The sequence below is a fragment of the Centropristis striata genome, chromosome 9 (assembly GCF_030273125.1).
Source record: "Centropristis striata isolate RG_2023a ecotype Rhode Island chromosome 9, C.striata_1.0, whole genome shotgun sequence".
In the NCBI taxonomy this organism is placed as follows: domain Eukaryota; kingdom Metazoa; phylum Chordata; class Actinopteri; order Perciformes; family Serranidae; genus Centropristis; species Centropristis striata.
In genome coordinates, this window is record NC_081525.1 from 39,696,445 (window position 1) to 39,719,178 (window position 22,734).

At 36.2% G+C, this 22,734-nt stretch overlaps 1 protein-coding gene across 1 annotated transcript; it reads right to left on the reverse strand.

The window, feature by feature from the left end:
* Positions 1-760: 760 nt before the first annotated feature.
* Positions 761-17,349, reverse strand: il12rb1 (interleukin 12 receptor subunit beta 1). The gene is made up of 11 exons (XM_059340404.1): positions 17,029-17,349; positions 15,719-15,836; positions 14,531-14,682; positions 12,755-12,897; positions 12,625-12,664; positions 11,546-11,668; positions 7,332-7,408; positions 5,631-5,865; positions 3,754-3,900; positions 3,170-3,268; positions 761-948 (listed from the first exon to the last, which is right to left on the reverse strand). Exons 1-11 carry the CDS (start codon positions 17,132-17,134, stop codon positions 761-763), a joined length of 1,428 nt encoding a protein of 475 aa, XP_059196387.1. The 5' UTR covers positions 17,135-17,349.
* Between the last annotated feature and the right edge of the window lie 5,385 nt (positions 17,350-22,734).

The following is a 22,734-nucleotide window of genomic DNA, read 5'->3' on the forward strand; positions in this document are numbered from 1 at the left end:
AAAGTGAGGAGCATTTATGGGTACAAGTCAGGAACTGGCCTACTTTACTTATTTCAAGGGTGCTGAATCCAAAAAAAATGGTTCCCAAGCGAAATTTTGAGTTTTTGACCTTCTCATTTGCATATCAATATGGCGGCCAAATTGCCCATCTTGCTCAGTCGTTGTACCATTTCCCCTTAGTTTTTTTGTAAGTAGACAATCAAAGATGAGGAAATTAAGTTTCTAGATCTATAGTCTAGAGTCAGAGCAAGGATATAGTGGAGGCTCAGTGTCTTTATTATGTATATTTATATATATGCAAAATACCAACTTTTAAGGTGAAATTAAGCATTATTTGTGCGTTTTTTTTAAGGCCGACATAAATATTCAATCAATATCACTTTTAAATGTTCCAGTTGGTATTTTGCATATATATACACATAAAAAAGACACTGAGCCTCCACTATATCCTTGCTCTGACCCTAGACTATAGATCCAGAAACTTAATTTCCTCATCTTGATTGCCTACTTACAAAAAAACTAAGGGGAAATGGTCCAATGACTGAGCAAGATGGGCAATTGGCCATTTGATATACAAATTGGAAGGTCAAAAACTCAAAATTTTGCTTGGGAACCATTTTTTTGGACTCAGCACCCTTGAGATATGTAAGTTAGGCCGGTTCCTGACTTGTACCCATAAATGCTCCTCACTTCTTATAGGAGGCCTTCTTTCTGAAATCCGTCTAGACTAACACTACTGTTCACCAGTGTATACTGTATATTAAAGATGAGTAAATAAAAGTGACTTCACACCTTTGGGCTCTTCCTGCAGGCTGATTTTCACGCTGCAGAGGCTGTAGTGTGTGAGGAAACCTCGCTGCTCCACTGAGGGAATTGCTTCCCAAGAAAAGTTAGCAGAGGTCTGAGTCTCACCAAAAGCAGTGAAATCCTGAGGTTTTATGAGTGGAACTGAAGTGAAAAGAAAAATGTAGGTTAAAAACAACTTTTCATAGTTGATGAGCTCATGAACTCTTCATAGTCTATGACCTGGATCAGTGTCAGCATAAATACACCGGGTACTGGTAACTAGATCAGTAACTGGTTCTTGACCTTTTTGAGTCACACCGCCTTCAGAATAACTTGTTCCATCACTTCCAGAAAGATAGATGGACAGTTAAGATAAAAGATGTACCGAATCTGAATACATTATTTATATAAAAGCACAAAATGCGTAATGGAAAAAGACATTTCCTCTACCCAAGGGTGCTTGTCATTTTTCCAAGAAAAAAATGTCTGTCTGTCAGCCGTTAAGTTAAAATCGTGAAGAGTACACACTGCAAAAAAAGAAAAGTTGGCTGAACTCAAAATTTCAAGGCAACAAACTTCGATAAAAAAATGTAAGTTGGACAATTAAACTAAATATTTTAAGTTTTGTTTTTGAGTTTGCTCAACTCTGAATTCAGATTTTTGTCAACTCAACTGTAAGTTGTACTAACTTATAATTTTACATTGTAATAACTTTTAATCCTTACTTCTGCTAACTTCTGCAATGTGCTGAATTGGCACGATTGTAACGCTGCTATGAAATGTCAGCTAATGTTGCGACCACAATTTTGAGTTAGCATTGATACGCTAATGGCTACTCTTGTAGCTGTAACAAGCAACGCCGCTAGCATCAGTTAGCCGCTAGCATCAGTTAGCCGTTAGCTTTCGCTAATGACCAAATTTCCCAACAAAGAAATAAGAGTTATCAGAACTATTGTCCCTTGTTGTGAACCCCAACTTAAAGATATAAGTAACAACAACTCACCAACTTGTTTTTGAGCAGACAACTGGCTTCCTTTGTTGTGCTAACTTACATTATTGCCCTAAATGTCAATAATTTATATTTCCAAGTTTTACCAACTTAAATCACTGTTTTAGGCCAAAAAATACAAGTTGGCTTTTTTGCAGTGCAGTTTGGTCATGTGGAACTACTTTTCATGATTAATTATGTACCAATATTAAATCAGTTTGATGCTTTGAATGCACAACATCTGCATTTCCAATGAATATTACTACCCTGATTCCACACTGACACTAGTATAACAATTTAAAAATCCTGTGGGACCCACACTCAATCGAATTCAGTGGGCAAGAAAGACAACATATAATGTTCAAACTGGAACACAGATTTTTTCTTTTTAAATATACATTCACTTTATTCCATTCCAATTTATTATGTACACCTGTTTAACTGCTTGTTAATGCAAATATCAGCAAACCACATGACAGCAACTGTTGTGAATGATGAATGAATATTTAATTAAAGAGCCATTGTCAGTACCTTGAGTGATTGATTTGATCCCCAGGAGTTAATTTAGGAGTTGGCAAACTAATAGTCTAGACGGATTTCAGAATAAAGGCCTCCTATAAGAAGTGAGGAGCATTTATGGGTACAAGTCAGGAACCGGCCTACCTTACATATCTCAAGGGTGCTGAGTCCAAAAAAAATGGAGTTTTTGACCTTCTAATTTGTATATCAAATGGCCAATTGCCCATCTTGCTCAGTCATTGGACCATTTCCCCTTGTTTTTTTGTAAGTAGGCAATCAAGATGAGGAAATTAAGTTTCTGGATCTATAGTCTAGGGTCAGAGCAAGGATATAGTGGAGGCTCAGTGTCTTTTTTATGTATATATATATGCAAAATACCAACTGGAACATTTAAAATTAGAGATTAAGAGATATTGATTGAATATTGATGTCGGCCTTAAAAAAACCACACAAATAATGCTTAATTTCACCTTAAAAGTTGGTATTTTCCATATATATATATATATACATAAAAAAGACACTGAGCCTCCACTATATCCTTGCTCTGACCCTAGACTATAGATCTAGAAACTTAATTTCCTCATCTTTGATTGTCTACTTACAAAAAAACTAAGGGAAAATGGTCCAATGACTGAGTAAGATGGGCAATTTGGCCGCCATATTGATATGCAAATGAGAAGGTAAAAAACTCAAAATTTCGCTTGGGAATCTTTTTTTTTTTTGATTCAGCACCCTTGAAATAAGTGAAGTAGGCCGGTTCCTGACTTGTACCCATAAATGCTCCTCACTTTCACTTTTTGGACAATTCCGTCTAGACCATAAGTTGAGTTTCTGATAATTACCCTGTGTATCTTACTGAAATTTAAAGACACTTACCACCCTCTGTTTTATAAAAGAGGCAGATTTTAACTGTCTGTGGTTTCCCGTCTTGACATCTGTGTTCAAAGTGAAGGTAGCCAACGTAGTCCTCTAGTTCTGTAAACAGAAACAGATTCATAGTTTACCCTACAAAGTGTGTCACAACATTAAATAAACAAGATCAGAGTTACTGACTAAAACAACATATTGAGATTTGTTTAATCCACTATGTGTAAGATCTGACAACGTTTAAATCCTGCCTTGTTTCTATGTTCTTCTATAGAGGTACGGTGGCCTGGAAGTGAAAAACACTTTTACAAAGTGTGAAACACTTTTACAAAGCTTGAGACAAATTTGTAAATTTGTTTTTTGAAATGTATATTTGTTTTGTCATTTGTAAAAGTGTTTTGCCACTTGTAATTTTGTTTTCAGTGTTTGTAAAAGTGTTTTGTCATTTCTAAAAGTGTTTTCTCAAATGTAAATTTGTCTCAAGCTTTGTAAAAGTGTTTCACACTTTGTAAAAGTGTTTTGCACTTCCAGGCCACCGTAATAGAGGAGAGGTGATGAAGCTGCAGGTTACAAGCACTTTGAATACAACGTACTTGTTTTTATTTGCTCCCTGTCTTTTTTCTTCTTGGTCCCAGCTAAGGTGATGACGTTACCTGGCACTGACTCTCCATCTTGAAGCTTGTACCATTCAAGGCAAGTTTTCTTGTTTAATTTTTCGTCCAGTAACATTTTGTCACAAACTGCCAGTGAAGAAAAGAAATAACAGGCTGTAAGGTTAACTGTGAACATCAACAGTTATCCAAGTCAAGTTTTTTCAAGAAAAGCTTGAATCAAGAGCAACTAGAGGATGCTTGAAGATATTTCACCTCTGATCCAAGAGGCTTCTTAGGTTCTAACGGTATCAGGGTCATTATACCAAATTAATGAATAAAAAAATGAATGGATGAAGGAATATTTTAATTTTGTGTCTGTTTAATAACATGACACATCCTTCATGATTATTCAGACACATTCATTTTCAACAAACCAAGCATTCCAGCATGTTAACCCTTTATCAGGCAAATAACTATATTTGGTAACTTCATAATATTTTTTAAAAAGTTGCAAATTTACTAGATTAAAGTGGCAAATCTACAAGAAAAAAAGTTGCAGATTTAAGAGATTTAAAGTGGCAAATCTGCGTGAAAAAAGTCACAGATTTACGAGAAAAAAGTGGGAAAAAGCAACTTTTTTCTCCCAGATTCACCACTTTAAATCTCATAAATCTGCACATTTTTTTCTCGTAGATTTGCCACTTTAATCTCGTAAACTTTTTTCTCAAAATATCATTTTGTATGTTTTTTTTTACACATTCCAATATTCTCTAGGGTTGAAATTTGGAATTTGTAAGTATTTCAATGAGTGTCCTATTAAGGGTTAACACACAATCGTATAAAATAACGGGAGATATCCCAAAACAAAAAATTTAAAAAAAGGTTTGGACATCATCACGTGACTGAAGGGGCGTTGGAGTCTGAGGAATTTATTTATTATATGTTACTTTTCTTCTGCTTTCGCAGCACTTTAACACGATGTTCACAAAATGCGAAAAAAAATATTTTTAGAGTTTGCGAGTTCAGATAAGTGGTGAAGGGTAATGAATGAATATTTAATTAAAGATTCATTGTCAATACTGAGGCAAAACATCTTCAAGTATCTTGAACAAGTTACCCTTGATTCAATCCATTTTTGTTTTTTTTAAGTTTGACTGAAGGATACATGACATATCACACACACACACACACACACACACACACACACACACACACACACCAAGGTTATTATAGTTAACGAAAACTAACGAAATAACGAAAACTAGAATTGAAAAAACATTTTCGTTAACTGAAATAAAAATAAAAACTAGAGTTTTTACTCTGTATTGTATTGTGAGGTTACAAAACTAACTAAAACTAACTGGAATTATAGTGAAAATGTCCTTCGTTTTCGTTTCTGTCAACTTTTTTCATTCATAATTCAGTGTTTCTATTTCAACATGCAACACATGGTGAATATGTTTACTGAGACTGGGATGTTTACACTAGAACCAAAATACAAAACACCCAGAACTGTAACAGTTAATAACCTTATTGGGGCTGAGATGATAAACCAAAGGAAACAAACGCAAAACATATTATGAACTCTTTGAATCTGGCACCAACATATAGCCCATTACAAAAAAAACTAAAACTAACACTAAAACTAATAAAAACTAAACTAAAACTAAGCATTTTCAAAAAATAAAAACTAAACTAAAACTAGAAAACTCTCTCTAAAAACTAACTAAAACTAACTGAATTTGAAAACAAAAATTCACAACAAAATTAAAACTAAAACTAATGAAAAATACAAAACTATTATAACCTTGACACACACACACACACACACACACACACACACACACACACACACACACACACACACTTTGGCTTACTTTTTAAACCTGCTGCAGGTTTGGCTGGTATTTGTACGATTGCTGGTGGAGAAAACCCTGCTGCGTTTCTGCCGATAACGGAGATGTTGGCGGCAGAGAACGAGACATAAGTAGTGTGTTTGTTGTCGGTGGTGCTGATGTGATGTCTGTTTTTCTCACAAGGACATCCAGCTGAAGACTGTGTGTCCTCCACAATGTACTCCACTCCTCCAACCGCAGCTGCATGAAGGATTGGCTGGACAGCAGAAGACAAAAAAAGCAAACTGAACCAACTGAACAAGGCAGCTGTAAAAATATAAACCAGCCAGAAGGAAACAGGCTTATTAGATCAAACATTGGTCAATAAACGTCTAAAAGTATGTTAGTTCAATAATGTGACTTAAGTTAAGTAGGCATAAGTTATCTAACTTAGTTTCTGTACATTCAGTCAAAATAAGTCAACAATCACTTTTAGTTCCCCACGGGAGTCGTAACAACTTACGAGGACTTTGTCCCTCTATACCAGCTATTCTCAACCTTGGGGTCGGGACCCCAATTGGGGTCGCGAGATGATTTCTGGGGGTCGCCAAATCATTTTGAAGTCAGCTCTGTCTCCACTGTGTTAAAGTGTTCATGTGTTTTAGTCTTTTTGGTCATTTAGTGACTTTTTTGGGTCATTGTGGTTTTTTTTTTTGTCATTTTGTGTCTTTTTTGGTCATTTTGTGTCTTTTTTTGGTCATTTTGTGGATTTATTTGTTCATTTTGTGTCTTTTTTGGGTCATTTTGTGTCTTTTTTGGTCAATTTGTGTCTTTTCTTTGGTCATTTTGTGCATTTTTTTGGTCATTTTGTGTCTTTTTTGATCATTTTGTGGTCCATTCGTGTCTTTTTTGGTCATTTTGTTTCCTTTCTTTGGGTGATCTGAACTGTGCGTGTGAGATTGTGTTCAGTGAGCGGGACAACATGCATGTTAAATTGGGGGTCGCGACTCAAAAAGGTTGAGAACTACTGCTCTATACAACCTCCTCAAGTTGTGTCCCCTAAGTTGTGCATGCGGCTTACGGTGCGATTTGTCATAAAAACGTTTAAAATAATAATGAACTAAAGATGTCTATTAAACTAAATTTATTCTGCAATAAACCGTCAAGTTTTTTATGATTTTTATCTAAAAAAACGTGTATTATAAAGTAGCTCACTCAAGCAACAGTTAAAAGGAAACATGGTAAAAAAAAACCTACAACAACATTAACAGAATCAGACACCTCTGACCTCTTTTCCACTTGCATATGAATATGTGTCAGATTGTGGTATTATGTTCTTTCACACTTTTTCAGTTTCCTCTCTTTGGCCAAGAGCCTGCTCGACAAAAGTGCTCAGAAATAAAAGGAAAATCAAATGAAGCTAAAATTCTTCAGTTATGGGACAAAGTAGACTTTAGAGGTCAAAATGTGAGAGGTCAGGATTCAAAACCAGGTTTTGTTATAAAGAATGTAGCTGATAGTATTGCTGAACAACCTCAATTCAGTTATTTGCAGTCAAATTGTGTACACTGTGAATATTAGGACCTTATGGTTGCACTTAGAGGCTGCAGTGAAAATACTCTCATTTCTCCTGTCCTATTTGGGACACTTTCTATGATGGGACAAAGTCAGTATGTGCTGGTGAAAAGTAATAACTTCTTAATGTAAATGTGTGAAAGTGTTGGTGTTGTTTCACTGGCTCACCTTCCATGTTAGCGTCACCTTTCGAGTGCCATTTAAAAGTGTTGTTGTCATGCTGACTTCAGGTTTTTGTTCAAGTTCTGCGGTAAAAACACACATTTATTATCAAGCAGGCTGTTTTTTGGAGTGGAATAAATCTTTGCCATCTACAAATTAACCCGGTCTCACAGGAGTCCGTGAAATAGCCACGGATTCGCTTAACTCAAAATCCGCGGAATAGCCACGGATTCGCTCAAATTTCCATGAAACTGACACGGATTTCGCTACAATGCAAGTTAATGACAGTCATATCCCGTGGCCAAGGCCGCTTTAATGCACGGGCTTACCTGGGCTGAAGCCCAGGGGCCTCCCAAGTTAAGGGGCCTCCCATGATGAGCTGAAAAGGTCACATTGTTTTGTAACTTGTCAGGTTTTCTGTCAATCACTCTAATCGCACGTTACGTCACGCAATGTAACGTAACTTACGTGGCTGCTGATTGATCTAAATAAGGGGTGACCCACGTGCCCCCATAGCCTATGGCGGGTGGGCTTACCTATCAGAATGTCTATAGTTAGTTCTGGGGCGTGTCCCTCTATGACTGTCAATCAAAGATTGAGTGGAAAAATTAAGCACCGGAGGTAGGTCGGTGTCCCACACACCGGGGGGAGCGGAGGAAGACGTGCAGGCCGGGAAGGCCGTGCAGGTGGATGTAGCGGGAGAGGAGCAGGGGACCGCCCGCAGCAGTGGAGGGGAGGAGGAGGGGGGAGCACACGAGCCCCAGAGAGAGGACCAGGCTGCAAACCAGTCAGGGGGAGACCGAGACGAGTCAGATGACCCGTACAACAGTGACCCGGGCCGCTGGGGAAACAACAATGACCCAAAAGTGAGCGCTTTTAGGGCGAAAATGGGACCGGAGTCCTGTCAAAATAAAGACGCTAACGTGTCAGCATCGGAACGCCAGTATAAACAGCAGAAGATTTTTCTCAAAAATGCATTTTAAACGCAAACTGAGTAACGGAGAGTGTGTGCCCAGAGAATGGCTCTGTTATTCAACATCAGCAGGTACTGCGTTTTATAGCTTGTGCAGGTTTTAAACTGTTGTGGTTGTCAGTGGTGGAAAAAGTATTCAGATCCCTTACTTAAGTAAAAGTACTAATACCACACTGTGAAATTACTCCGCTACAAGTAAAAGTTCTGCATCCAAATCTTACTGAAGTAAAAGTAGAAAAGTATCAACATCAAAATCTACTTAAAGTATGAAAAGTAAAAGTACTCGGGTTATGCAGAATGGACCCACTATGATTGTTTTATATAGGCCTATTCTAAATATATTATTACATTATTTGTATTGGTGATTTAAAGTATGCAGTGTTTTAATTTTGTAAAGATTGGGCTCACTTAATTACTTAATATACTGTTAAAAGATTTAATTAAGAAAACGTCTTTACATTGATCATATTATGTTAAATCTCGACCTGAAAAGTAACTAAAGCTGGCAGCTAAATCCTAGAGTAAAAAGTACAATATTTGCCTAAAAATGAAGTGGAGTAGAAGTAAAAAGTTACATAAAATGGAAATACTCAAGTAAAGTACAAATACCTAAAAATTGTACTTAAGTACAGTACTTGAGTAAATGTACTTAGTTACATTCCACTACTGGTGGTTGTGCATTGTTTTTGAAATGCATATTTGCTTAGATGTTTGTCTAGATTATACTGCAAATCTTCTATTAATGTTGCTCAGTTTAATCCTTTTGGTACCTGGCATTAGGCCATGGTGCTGAATGGAGTGTGTTTGTGTGTCTTTGTGGGTGCATGTGATTGTTCACAGGGCTCACTGAGGCCAGAGAAGAGGCTCCTACTTTGATCTGTTGCTTTTCTTATGCTTATGCTGTTGTTATTAAGTTAATAAGTTATTGTTTGTTTGATTGTATGTTTGTGCAGACAGGTGATGGATGGTGATATTTTTCATAACATTGTTTAAAATCATCCTTTCATACATTTTGGTTTTATTATCACCATAAGTTGCTGTGTGTGGTTGTTAAATAAAGTGTCTTGTGTTTATTCTCAAGTGGGCTCAGTGATATGTTAATAACAATATTATTGTGTTTTCTGACTCAAAGAGGGGAAACTCACTGTTGTATGTCTCGAAAGAAACTAATGCATTTTGTGATGTAGATTACCTAGATATCACACTTTTTTAAAAATGAGACTCTATAAATCGAAGGGATGGGGGGCCTACAAATCTCTCAGCCCCGGGGCCTAACATTAGGTTAAGGTGGCCCTGCCCGTGGCTATTGGTTTGTTCCAAGTCACGTGACTTTCAAGGTCTCAGCGGTCAGAACAAAAAACATGGCGGACAGTTCTCTCATTTTTTGTGAAAAATCTATATTTTGACTTAGTTTCTGCATAAAAATGGATTTTGATCAAATTTCTAGCGAGAAATATATGTTTTATTTTCTAAATATTCACTCAGTGAATGTACATAATCACTTTATATGTTGGAATAGCCACGGGATATGACATGTCATTAACTTGCATTGTAGCGAAATCCGTGTCAGTTTCACGGAAATTTGAGTGATTCCGTGGCTATTCCACGGATTTTGAGTTAAGCGAAATCCGTGGCTATTTCACGGATTTCTGTGAGACCATGTTGCTACAAATACAGGAATTTAGAGCAATCGACCTTTCGCAAGCTCCTCCCCTGAACGCTCCTTGTCCAATCATATCTTAGCAACCGTTAAGCAAGCTTTGAGCTCTGAGCAACAAGGTGAAGCGGAGCGGTCTGCATTCAGGATTTGTAAATCTGTCACCAGGTACCCTAAGAGTTTAGCAGGAGGAGTTGTTTTTTTTCGTTTGCAAAAAACTCAAAAAACAAGAGGAGCGTTGCTGGATGTGGATTAGAAGGTGTCGGTGAAACAAAAATATCTGCTCCAAGTTAAGCTGCTAGTTAGCAATCATGAGCTAACTAACGATTGTCTAGCTGTTAAATGAGATAGCCCAAACCAGATTTAACAGTCAACTAGTATTCTTACCACTACTAGTGCAGAACTAGTCCAACAAACGTATGTTAATGACACCATCTGTAAAATTAGCACGCTAAGCTAGCTAGCAATGTTGCGAGGAGCTTAACATAATACAGGGCTGTACAGTGCTAATATCTAGCGTCACTGACTCCCATATCAGCCATTGACTTTTGGCTAACATTCTATCAAAATTTCACATTAACTATTAATATAAATGATAATGTTTCAAATTAATTAAGGGGTGTGAAACTAGAGTCTAACTTCTTATCTTTCAAACCGTATAGCGTTTTGACCTTGTAAGCTAGCCTTGGGTTTACCAGAGTTGGCAAAAGGACGCTAACGCCGGTGAATAAACCCGGCGATATCGTTTTCATGGATCGGTCACTAGCATCTCTTCGCTGTAAAAAAATGGGGGCTGCTGATTTTTTCGGGGGAAATTGGATGTCTCTGGGTAAGCCAAATACATATCACCATTATCAACCATCGTTATCAACACACCCGGACTGGTTCAGTCCTTCACAATAAGTCACAGTACAGAAAAAATACAGATGTAACGTTAGCTCATAGCACATGCTAACATTAGCCTACATCAGTCTGTGCTATGGATGGTATACCGGTAGCTTCTGGGCACCAGTGACATCTTATTTTACATGTTTTCTAGAGTGTAGCCTACAGATGAGGTGATAGAGATTTTGTGGATTGTGCTACAAAACTATCAACCTCTGTAGCACCAGGGCTATACGCAAAAAAAGTTAATGTACAGCCCTGTAATGAATATATCAATGTTGAACATAACGTCCCAACAGACCATTATGAACCTATTTTATTTTAATCCCAGAGGTATTAACGTTACTCCAAAAACTCTTGCTCACACAGCGCTGGTCCGCTCCATGGCTGCTGACAGGCCTAGAGGCTTGGCGTAACTAAGCAACAGTAACTAAGCAACGGTAACTAAGGGGGCGGAGCTTTTGCAAACGGTAAATCACAACCCCAGAAATGTAAAATAATGTAGAATGTGTTGGAGTGGGAGTGGTGCAGAGTAATATTTCTAAGATATGTATTTCATATTTGAGTTTTTAGTTGTGTTATCTAAAGTGCAATGACTGCTGCAGGTAAACAATTTTAATTGTTGGACCTTTGCAGCTTCAAACTGAATGAATACTTCATTTTGTGTCTGATAATTATTGAAAATGTATGAAAACATGGCTTCACCTGCAGGGACAGTGACAACTGGAGACCAGTCGCTCCACAGTGGGTTGGGGGCCTGAGTGGACCGATGTCTGATCCGAACCTGGTAAGCTGAATCCTTCAACAGATTCAACACAATGATGTGGTCTGATCAGATAAAAAGAAAAAATAATAGAAAGATCATTAGACATTCAAGTTGCTGTTTTTCTTCTTTAAAGAGTAGCTTAATGCCAGGCTGATTAGAAGTGTTTTCCATCACTGATGGCCTATAAGGCTGGAAATAGTCCTCATTTTTCATTTTAGTAAAAAAAATGGATGGAAAGCCAACAATGAATTAAACACGTAACAACTATTTCTCATTCTGATATATATGATTTCTCTAAAAACTATTCATATATATATATATATATACATATAATATTCACTTGTGCTTATCGAGCTCAATGATAAGGTCCTGAAAGGCAAAATCCCATTAATATTCTGAATCTGGATTTTGATTATTAGCCACAATGTACTCAAAGACATATTTGATCTGTTTTGTCATGTTTATTCATTTAAATTACATATTTAAAAAATCATCCAATTGACTCAAGTAATTCTAACATAAACCAAAAAAAATATGTAATTAAACAATTAACAAACAAACAAAAAAATCTGAGATGAATAGACTAAGAAATGTGTCTAACTATAGCCGATAAAATCTAACTAATTTACCAAAATAAAGTCAACTTTATTATCAATGCTGCCATATGTACAGGACAAACAGAGATTTTTTATAAAGTTACTGTAATTACTGTCAATCCATTCTGTTTAAATATACGACCAAGCAAATTAAGGTTAAATCATTTAAAAAACACATCATAAATACACAGAATTTATTAACAGAAATTACATAAATATCTCAGCAGAAGAAAAACTAATCTACAGTTGTCAGTAAACCTGTATGGCAGGAGAATTAGAATTAGTGGACTAAAAAATACGAGAAGATGTTTGATCCTTCAGTGTATTGCAGAGGCAAATACAAAAGAACCAATATAAAATAGGGATTAATTTACTTTTCATTCAAAAGATTTTAATTGCAAAAAACATTAAAAAGTACTCACGCGTTAAAGTGTCGCTGGTGGTATTTGTCGTTCTCTGTAACTGAAATATGGATTGAAGGTTAAATATGTTGATAAATGTAGAAAAACTGCTTCAGTAACAGTGAATTTGGGAACTAAATTACTAACTTACTGTTTGCCATGTTTCTGTGGGGCGTTCATGTCGTCTGAACCAGATCTCGGCTAAAGCCGCATGCTTCTCTGCAGCCATCCAGCTTAAGTTGAGGTTGTTTTTTAACCAGGATGTGGAAATATTCCGTGGTGTTTCATACTTAACTAAATAAAAAAAAAAAAAAATTAAAAAAATAAAAATATATATGTTTTAGGGGTGCACCGATTGCAATTTTCTGGCCGATCACCGATTTTTAAAAAGCCTGACCTGCCGATTCCGATTATTTTATAACTCACAGCTGAACCTTCAATGTTTGAAACTTATTTTATTGAAAAACAATAACATAGCAGTATTTTTCTTTTCTTTTCTTTTTACTTTTCCACGGCAGTCTATGGGCGGGACAAGTTAGCCCCGAGAGAGATTTACACTGTACTGCTACAGAGCTAACTGTTAGCCTGTTAGCACATACACACTGTACTGCTACAGAGCTAACTGTTAGCCTGTTAGCACATACACACTGTACTGCTACAGAGCTAATTGTTAGCCTGTTAGCACATACACACTGTACTGCTACAGAGCTAACTATTAGCCTGTTAGCACATACACACTGTACTGCTACAGAGCTAACTGTTAGCCTGTTAGCACATACACACTGTGCTGCTACAGAGCTAAGTGTTAGCCTGTTAGTACATACACACTGTACTGCTACCGAGCTAACTGTTAGCCTGTTAGCACATACACACTGTACTGCTACAGAGCTAACTGTTAGCCTGTTAGCACATACACACTGTACTGCTACAGAGCTAACTGTTAGCCTGTTGGCACATACACACTGCACTGCTGCAGAGCTAACTGTTAGCCTGTTAGCACATACACACTGTACTGCTACAGAGCTAACTGTTAGCCTGTTAGCACATACACACTGTACTGCTACAGAGCTAACTGTTAGCCTGTTAGAACATACACACTGTACTGCTACAGAGCTAACTGTTAGCCTGTTAGCACATACACACTGTACTGCTATAGAGCTAACTGTTAGCCTGTTAGCACATACACACTGTACTGCTACAGAGCTAACTGTTAGCCTGTTAGCACATACACACTGTACTGCTACAGAGCTAACTGTTAGCCTGTTAGCACATACACACTGTACTGCTACAGAGCTAACTGTTAGCCTTTTAGCACATACACACTGTACTGCTACAGAGCTAACTGTTAGCCTGTTAGCACATACACACTGTACTGCTACAGAGCTAACTGTTAGCCTTTTAGCACATACACACTGTACTGCTACAGAGCTAGCTGTTAGCCTGTTAGCACATACACACTGTACTGCTACAGAGCTAACTGTTAGCCTGTTTGCACATACGCACTGTACTGCTACAGAGCTAACTGTTAGCCTGTTTGCACATACGCACTGTACTGCTACAGAGCTAACTGTTAGCCTGTTAGCACATACGCACTGTACTGCTACAGAGCTAACTGTTAGCCTGTTAGCACATACACACTGTACTGCTACAGAGCTAGAAGAAGGAGTCGCTGGATTTGTCTCCAGTCACTTTCTTGAAAAATAGTTGCTAAGGGGGGCTGAAAAGTTGCTAAATTTAGCAACAAAGTTGGGAGCACAGCTTCGCCAGTGGGGGGTTATTATCGAGGTAGATAAGATAGCAAAATGAAGGAAATCGGTGCACCCCTAATATGTTTTATTAAAACATTTATCACACTTTAAATGAAAAAGGACAACAGTGTGTGTTAATCTCCCACGATGTTGCATAAAAACGAGAGGAGCATCCATACCTGTGTGCCCGAGGACGACGGATCTCCTGGTGGACGTGCAGCTGGAGTTCTCTGCTCGAGCTTCCACCCAAATGTAAACAGGACGATATTTGATCAGCAGTTCCTCATTGATCTGAGATGAAGTCTCCTTAATGTTCCTAAATTTAGTTTTGCTGCGGGTGAAGATGTAGAGCTTTGAGAGAATCCTCAGCATTAAACAGTATATACTATGAACTCCTTTAATCAGACATATAAAAGTGTCAGCTGTGCACATTCTCATTGTTCATCCTGCTTTCATAAATACCAGTTTATAAAGGCGTATGCATGTTTTTTGTGCATGCACATTGTTCATGCATCTGGCCCCTTGCTGCTATGTCCAGACGGTATTGACAAATGGTCTATTTCGTCGTTTAGGTGAGAAATCGGTAACGCTTTATATTAAGGTCCTTGTAATAACCATTAATTAACAAGTAATAAGGCCCTTGTAAGTCCTTACAAGATGCATATTAACATTATTGTGTGTTTATAAGCTTATATAAGTGTTAATAATGGCATTACAAACACCCATGACCCACCCATTATGTCTTTGCCATGCCTTTATTAATCTTATTTTGTTTGCTTATTGATATTAAAATATACTTTATTGCTCATCTATTATAAGTTAACTATGCTTTTTGCAACTACCAGATCTAAAGCGAGAACAATAATAATAATAATAATAGTAATAATACATTAAATTTATATAGCGCTTTTAAAGGTACTCAAAGTCGCTTAACATGACAGGAAATTAGACACACACAAACACAAAATACAGAAGAAAACAACTAAAATGCCTTATTACTTGTTAATTAATGGTTATTAAGGACCTTATTATAAAGCGTTGCAGAGAAATCTTGTTTTTGTACATGTACAAGTCCTATATGTGTGCTTTTTAACTGTGTATTTTAAAAAGTGAAATAGAAATAAATGCTTTTATTATTATTATTATTATTATTATTATTATTATATACAATCTCTTCATTCAATAATAAGAGGACAGATGTGAATTTGCTTTCACTGTGTTTAGTGATTGTTACAGGAATACGTATTCATAATACTAAAAAAAAAGAAGAAAAAATAGGGAAAATCCCCATGGACAGGCTGTTGGTTGAAAAGACGTCATCAATTTAAAAAAAAAAATTAAACGTTAAAACACAGAAGAGTACTTACTTAAAGTAAAGGTCAAATCTCACGTCGCTCTCAGTCGTGTTCATGCTCCACTCACACACGTAAACGGACTCGTCAGCGTTTCTTCTGAAGCATTCAGGACTGGAAGGAGCCTCACACGCTAAAAGAAAACATTAAAACACTTATATTATTATAGTATAGTATTAGTGATATTATGTGTTGTGACGGATAATCAAGAACACTGTAAACATTATATGTTTTCAGTTTACAGGTTAAGATTTGTCGCAGACAGATTGCACAACAAGTTGTGCTATGACAGAGGTTCTTCTTCTTTATGAGGGCTTTTTAAAAATTTGAATAAAATATATCTACAATATATCGTTATATATATTGAATTGTAACTCCTGCAGCCAAAACAAATTATTTTTATTTTTATTTTCTACAAATAAACAAAGACAATTACTTCAGGAACAAACTCAAAGCAGAAATATTATTAAACTTTAATTTAATTTAATTTAACTTAACGGTAACGCTTCATAATAAGGTCCTTAATAACCATTAATTAACAAGTAATAAGGCATTGTTCTCGCTTTAGATCCGGTAGTTGCAAAAAGCATAGTTAACTTATAGTTAACTTATAATAGATGAGCAATAAAGTATATTTTAATATCAATAAGCAAACAAAATAAGATTAATAAAGGCATGGCAAAGACATAATGGGTGGGTCATGGGTGTTTGTAATGCCATTATTAACACTTATATAAGCTTATTAACACACAATAATGTTAATAAGCATCTTGTAAGGACTTACAAGGGCCTTATTACTTGTTAATTAATGGTTATTACAAGGACCTTAATATAAAGCGGTACCAACTTAACCCTTTATATCCTCAACCCAGCTTCAATAAAATTATTTTCATTTTCTCATTTAATTTAGCTCCACAGTGATACAGAAAATAAATTAAACATTATACAGGCAAGGTTAGTCTTTAAGCGTTTTGAGAAAAATTAAGCTGAAAACTAAGAAAACAGAGATTCAATTTACAAATAAACAACCCCCCAATATAGTAAATACCAGTTTAGAGAAAACTACGAGGCTACACTTTCAATTCAGCAGCGAAGAGCAGAACAGTGCGGATGTAATCTGTTAGTGCAAAACCACATGATGCTGATAAGCTAACCAACATTTTGTGGCTGATCTTTAATTTTTAACTGTGAAAGAACTGTCACTTTCATACGTGGGATTACTATTTGACATTTTTAGTGTTTTGATCAAATCAAATTGAGGAAAAAGTAAAAGCTAACATGAGTTAAATCACCTGAAAAATAAAAGATAAAGAGTATTTATTTACCTTTGCTGACTGTTGTAAGGAACATAAACACAACGATGTAATGATGAAGTGAGCTCCAGCTTTTCATAGTTTCCATGAGGTGAAGTGGAAAGTGTCGAAGGCTCATTCTTCACCCTGTTGGACCAGACTGCCTTCATGTAACTCCGTTGTCTTTCTCAGAAATGTCAGAACAGTTTCATCTCTGTCTTGTTATATGAGCTGCAGCGAATACCACAAGAGCCAGGGGAGGGGGGAGGTTTGTGGCAGACAGACACAACAGCCATTCTGAAAGTGACGATTCTTTGAAGTCATTTTGTTGATTTTTCTTTTTCTTTTAAAGTTAATTTGCCTACAACTGATTCTCTTCTCTTCAGGGCTCCCCGTCAGAACTGGATCAGACAGAGTGAACACACCTACGGCTGTCTGAGCTGCAGAGGGAATAAATACAATTTATACTTCATCTTCAGTATGGTAAGAAAATATTTCATGTTAACATATTGTTGCCAGTGGTGGAACAAGTATTCAGATCCTTTACTTTTTAGGTCATTTTGTGTCTTTTTTTGATCGCTTTGTGGTCAATTTGTTTCCTTTTTTGTCATTTTGTGTCTTTTTTTGGTAATTTTGTGTCTTTTTTGCTCATTTTGTTTCTTTTTGGGTCAATTTGTGTCTTTTTTGGTAATTTTGTGTCTTTTTTTGGTAATTTTGTGTCTTTTTTGGTCATTTTGTGTCTATTTTGCTCATTTTGTTTCCTTTTTTTGGTCATTTTGTTTCTTTTTTGGTCAATTTGTGTCTTTTTTGCTCATTTTGTTTCCTTTTTTTGCTCATTTTGTTTCTTTTTTGGGTGATCTGAAGTATTCAGATCCCTTACTTAAGTAAAAGTACTAATGCCACACTGTGAAATTACTCCACTACAAGTAAAAGTCCTGCATTCAAAACTTACTGAAGTAAAAGTACAAAAGTATCAGCATCAAAATGTACTTAAAGTATCAAAAGTAAAAGTATTCGTTATGCAGCACGCCCCCACTCATTGTAATGTATTATCTAATATATTATTAGATTATTTGTATTGATACATTTATGCAAGTAGTGCTTTAATTTTTTTTTTAAATGGGGCTGATTTTAACCACTTAATATACTGTTGTGAGGTTTAACTTAAAAAAAAAATGTCTCATGACTTTAAATTTTTTAAGTTTTTATGTTAAATTTCGACCTGAAAAGTAACTAAAGCTGTCAGCTAAATGTAGTGGAGTAAAAAGTACAATATTTGCCTAAAAATGTAGTGGAGTAGAAGTATAAAGTCACATGAAATAGAAATACTCAAGTAATGTAAAAGTACCTCAAAATTGCACTTAAGTACAGTACTTGAGTAAATGTACTTAGTTACTTTCCACCACTGATTGTTGCTCAAAGCTTAAAGCGGTGTAAAGCAACTGTTGTTTCACTTTAGCTGTGAGTTCGTCATTGGTTCCTACAGAAATAAATCTTTTAAAAGAGGTCGCCCTCTTCCTCCTGGGCCTGATCGAGTTGAATAACTTTCCAAGTTTATACTTTTTAAAATGTGTAGTAGAAAAAGTATAGGACTATGTTCTAGTCATGCCCTAATTTGACTTTAACAGTAATTCAGTAAGTGATGAAGTAGAGATCCTACCTGCTGTAGGGATAGATTTGTTTGGAGCGCCTGACTAAGTTGAACACTTCACATCAAAGCAGCACTTCAGTTTCATTTCTCCTCTTGTTTGCAGAAGGATGTTACCTTTCTGGAAGTCCCCTGCACCTCCTGCACCTCCTGCACCTCCTGCACCTCCTCCGTCATCATCCCGGATGGAGGGCATGATGATGTTCCTGAAATTGGATAAAAAATAAAATAATAATAATTTGGCATTTGCAGATCAGCGTAGAAAGTTAACTCTTTCTGACAGACCACTTGGATAATTAAATCGTATTCTTTAACCCAGCTGTTCTCAACCTTGGGGTCGCGAGATGATTTCTGGGGGTCGCCAAATCATTTTGGAAGTCAGCTCTGTCTCCACTGTGTTAAAGTGTTCATGTGTTAATGTGTTTTAGTCTTTTTGGTCATTTAATGTCATTTTGTGTCTTTTTAGGTCATTTTGTGTCTTTTTTGGGTCATTTTTGGGTAATTTTGTGTCTTTTTAGGTCATTTTGTGTCTTTTTTTGATCACTTTGTGGTCAATTTGTGTCTTTTTTGGTCATTTTGTTTCCTTTTTTTGTCATTTTGTGTCCTTTTGGGTCAATTTGTGTCTTTTTAGGTCATTTTGTGTCTTTTTTTGGTCATTTTGTGTCTTTTTTTGATCACTTTGTGTCTTTTTTTGATCACTTTGTGTCTTTTTTGGTCATTTTGTTTCCTTTTTTTTGTCATTTTGTGTCTTTTTTGGTCAATTTGTGTCTTTTTTGGTCATTTTGTTTCCTTTTTTTGGTCATTTTGTGTCTTTTTTGGTCAATTTGTGTCTTTTTTGGTCATTTTGTTTCCTTTTTTTGGTCATTTTGTGTCTTTTTTTGGTCATTTTGTGTCTTTTTTTGGTCATTTTGCGTCTTTTTAGGTAATTTTGTGTCTTTTTTTGACCACTTTGTGGTCAATTTGTGTCTTTTTTGGTCATTTTGTTTCCTTTTTTGTCATTTTGTGTCCTTTTGGGTCAATTTGTGTCTTTTTTGGTAATTTTGTGTCTTTTTTTGGTCATTTTGTGTCTTTTTTGGTCAATTTGTGTCTTTTTTGGTCAATTTGTGTCTTTTTTGGTAATTTTGTGTCTTTTTTTGGTAATTTTGTGTCTTTTTTGGTCATTTTGTTTATTTTTTGGGTGATCTGAACTGTGCGTGTGAGATTGTGTTCAGTGAGTGGGGGTCACAGACAACATGCAAAATTTGGGGTTGCGATTCAAAAAGGTTTTGAACTACTGCTTTAACCCATAAGAACCAATGGTGACACCTGAGTAACAAACACTTTAAATCTTCTAGAATCTCCCATATTCAGCTTTATGCCCCCCATGATACCCTGCAGGAGTTACAGTATGGGGCCCAACTTCCTGCCGAACCGAAAGTGGTTTCATCCTGTTTGAGCTATTGGAAATAAAACGTGTAAAAGCACCACCTGGTTCACCTCGAACTGGATTATAGGACCATACCTCTGCCTTCTGCTGGTCAGGGATGGATGATGACCTGAATGTGGCTTTAGATAACGTTCAGTACACCTGCACATTTAGCTACTTTATTGAGATTGTTGCTGCAAACATTTTCAAGAAGCAGGTACCAGTAAAAATGTATTCAAGCCACCTTGACATCATCCTGTATGTCACATTCCTGCACTCACAGGAGGAGATGATAAAGATTCCACATGCAAAAAAAGAAAATTTGGGTGAACTCAATATTTCAAGGCAACAAACTTCGATAAAATTTTAAGTTGGACAATTAAACTAAATATTTTAAGTTTGGTTTTTGAGTTTGCTCAACTCTGAACTCTCAAATCTCTGCAATTTGACGATTGTAACGCCGCTATGAAATGTCAGCTAATGTTGCAACCACAATTTTGAGTTAGCATTGATACGCTAATGGCTACTCTTGTAGCTGTAACAAGCAGCTAGCATCAGTTAGCCGCTAGCATCGGTTAGCCGCTAGCATCAGTTAGCCGCTAGCATCAGTTAGCTGCTAGCATCAGTTAGCCGCTAGCTTTCGCTAATGACCGAATTTCACTGCTTTCCCGCATTTCCCAACAAAGAAATAAGAGTTATCAGAACTATTGTCCCTTGTTGTGAACCCCAACTTAAAGATATAAGTAACAACAACTCACCAACTTGTTTTTGAGCAGACAACTGGCTTCCTTTGTTGTGCTAACTTACATTATTGCCCTAAATGTCAATAATTTATATTTCCAAGTTTTACCAACTTAAATCACTGTTTTAGGCCAAAAAATACAAGTTGGCTTTTTTGCAGTGAGAATAGATGGATTGAGTTTAGACTGACAAAGACTTTGATGTTTCGCGTCTTTCCTCAAATTACGTGTAACTGTTGCTGTTTTTATCTGTTAACAATAGGGGTGTGGACATTGTTGTAACTATTAATAACTATCCTTCCAGCTCGTGTTGTGGTCCTGGAGATAGAAATTCTCTCATAACTTCTTCTCTTATATCCTCATTCTATTTCCCATTTATACAAAGTTACAGTTTCAAACTATATCACTTACACTTTCATCTTGAAGGTGTGACTTCCGTTCAAGAGAAGAGCTGGAGATGAGTCGTGACAAGGCATAATGAAAGTATGTATAATCTCCCCAAACAAATAATTATTTTGCCTAACATACAGGCCTGCTATATTTCTATAAAGAAAATTATGCTCACACAGTAATAATAATAATAACTTTATTCATATGGCACCTTTTAAAAAACAGCAGTTTACAAAGTGCTTTGACAGAGAGCAGTTAATCACAACGAGAATGATGCCATAAGGCTAAAAACAATTCTTACATTAAAAGAAAAACAAGAAGCGACAGAGGAGGAACAATGACAAAACATACTCAGATACACAGAAAATAAAAGGTAAAAGGAATAAAGAAGTGAAGGAGTAAAAAGGAGTGGTGAGATAGAAAGCATTACATAAAAGCAAGTCTATAAAAGTTTTAAGAAGTGATTTAAAAGAAGTTACTGACTCTGTAACCGTTCCTGTAAGTCAAATGTCTGAGGTAAAATAAAAAGGAGACCAAAATATTTTTGCTTAATTGAAGAACAATTCTATTATTAAAGGGTTGAATCCATTTATCATTTCAATAATCATTATTTCATTAAATAGTTCATGTAACCAAGAAATGTGGATCTGAATCATCACTGTAGTTATTTTTGCATACTTATATTTTTCTTATATTTTATCTATGTCTATATTAATATCTAGTATGAAAGCAACTGTAACATAAACCAAATGGGATCAACAAAGCATTTCTGATTCTGACACCAATAAAAAAACACATGCAAATACGCAAAACAAGCTAATTAAAGAGACACTAAAAATGTTGATGATGATTTTTTTAATCTGTTTTCTTAATTTGCAGTGTGTTGAGGTCCACTACGTGATTGGACTCACTGTAATTGAGGATTTTTAGATCATGTTATATCTTGAGTAAACGTTTAATGCAATAATTTTACTTGTAGCAGAGTGTTTGTTTTTTTACCCTACATTAACTGAAGTAAAGAATCTACAAACCTCTTCCACTACTGGTGAGAGACATGGTTGGCTCCCAGTGGTCCCAGCTACACTGCCCTACAACAGCTATTCTCAACCTAGGGGTCCCGACCCCAATTGGGGTCGCGAGATGATTTCTGGGGGTCGCCAAATAATTTTGGAAGTCAGCTCTGTCTCCACTGTGTTAAAGTGTTCATGTGTTAATGTGTTTTAGTCTTTTTTGGTCATTTAATGTCTTTTTTTGGTCATTTTGAGTTTTTTTTTTGTCATTTTGTGTCTTTTTTGGTCATTTTGTGAATTCTAGAATAATTTATTTTGTTTTTGTGGTGTTGAGAGTGAGTTTGTTTGCTGCACACCACACTGTGAGTCCTTTGACTTGGTCTCTATAGGCCGACTCCTCCTCACCAGAGATGAGTCCGACCACGGTGGGGTCGTCAGCACACTTGAGAAGTTGACTTTAGAGATAAAAGTTTGTTTTTACCGTTGGAAAGCATGAAGCCTCCCCTTTAAAAAGGTACCACATGTGTAAGGAACATCCATTTGTGG

Excerpts from the sequence above, each read along its gene's own strand:
- il12rb1 (XM_059340404.1), bottom strand. The coding sequence starts at position 17,134 with ATGAGCCTTCGACACTTTCCACTTCACCTCATGGAAACTATGAAAAGC. Across the intron at positions 12,665-12,754 it reads CCACAGAAACATGGCAAACA|TTACAGAGAACGACAAATAC; the intron begins GTAAGTTAGTAA and ends TCCATATTTCAG. Across the intron at positions 949-3,169 it reads CTTTTATAAAACAGAGGGTG|TTCCACTCATAAAACCTCAG; the intron begins GTAAGTGTCTTT and ends TTTTCACTTCAG.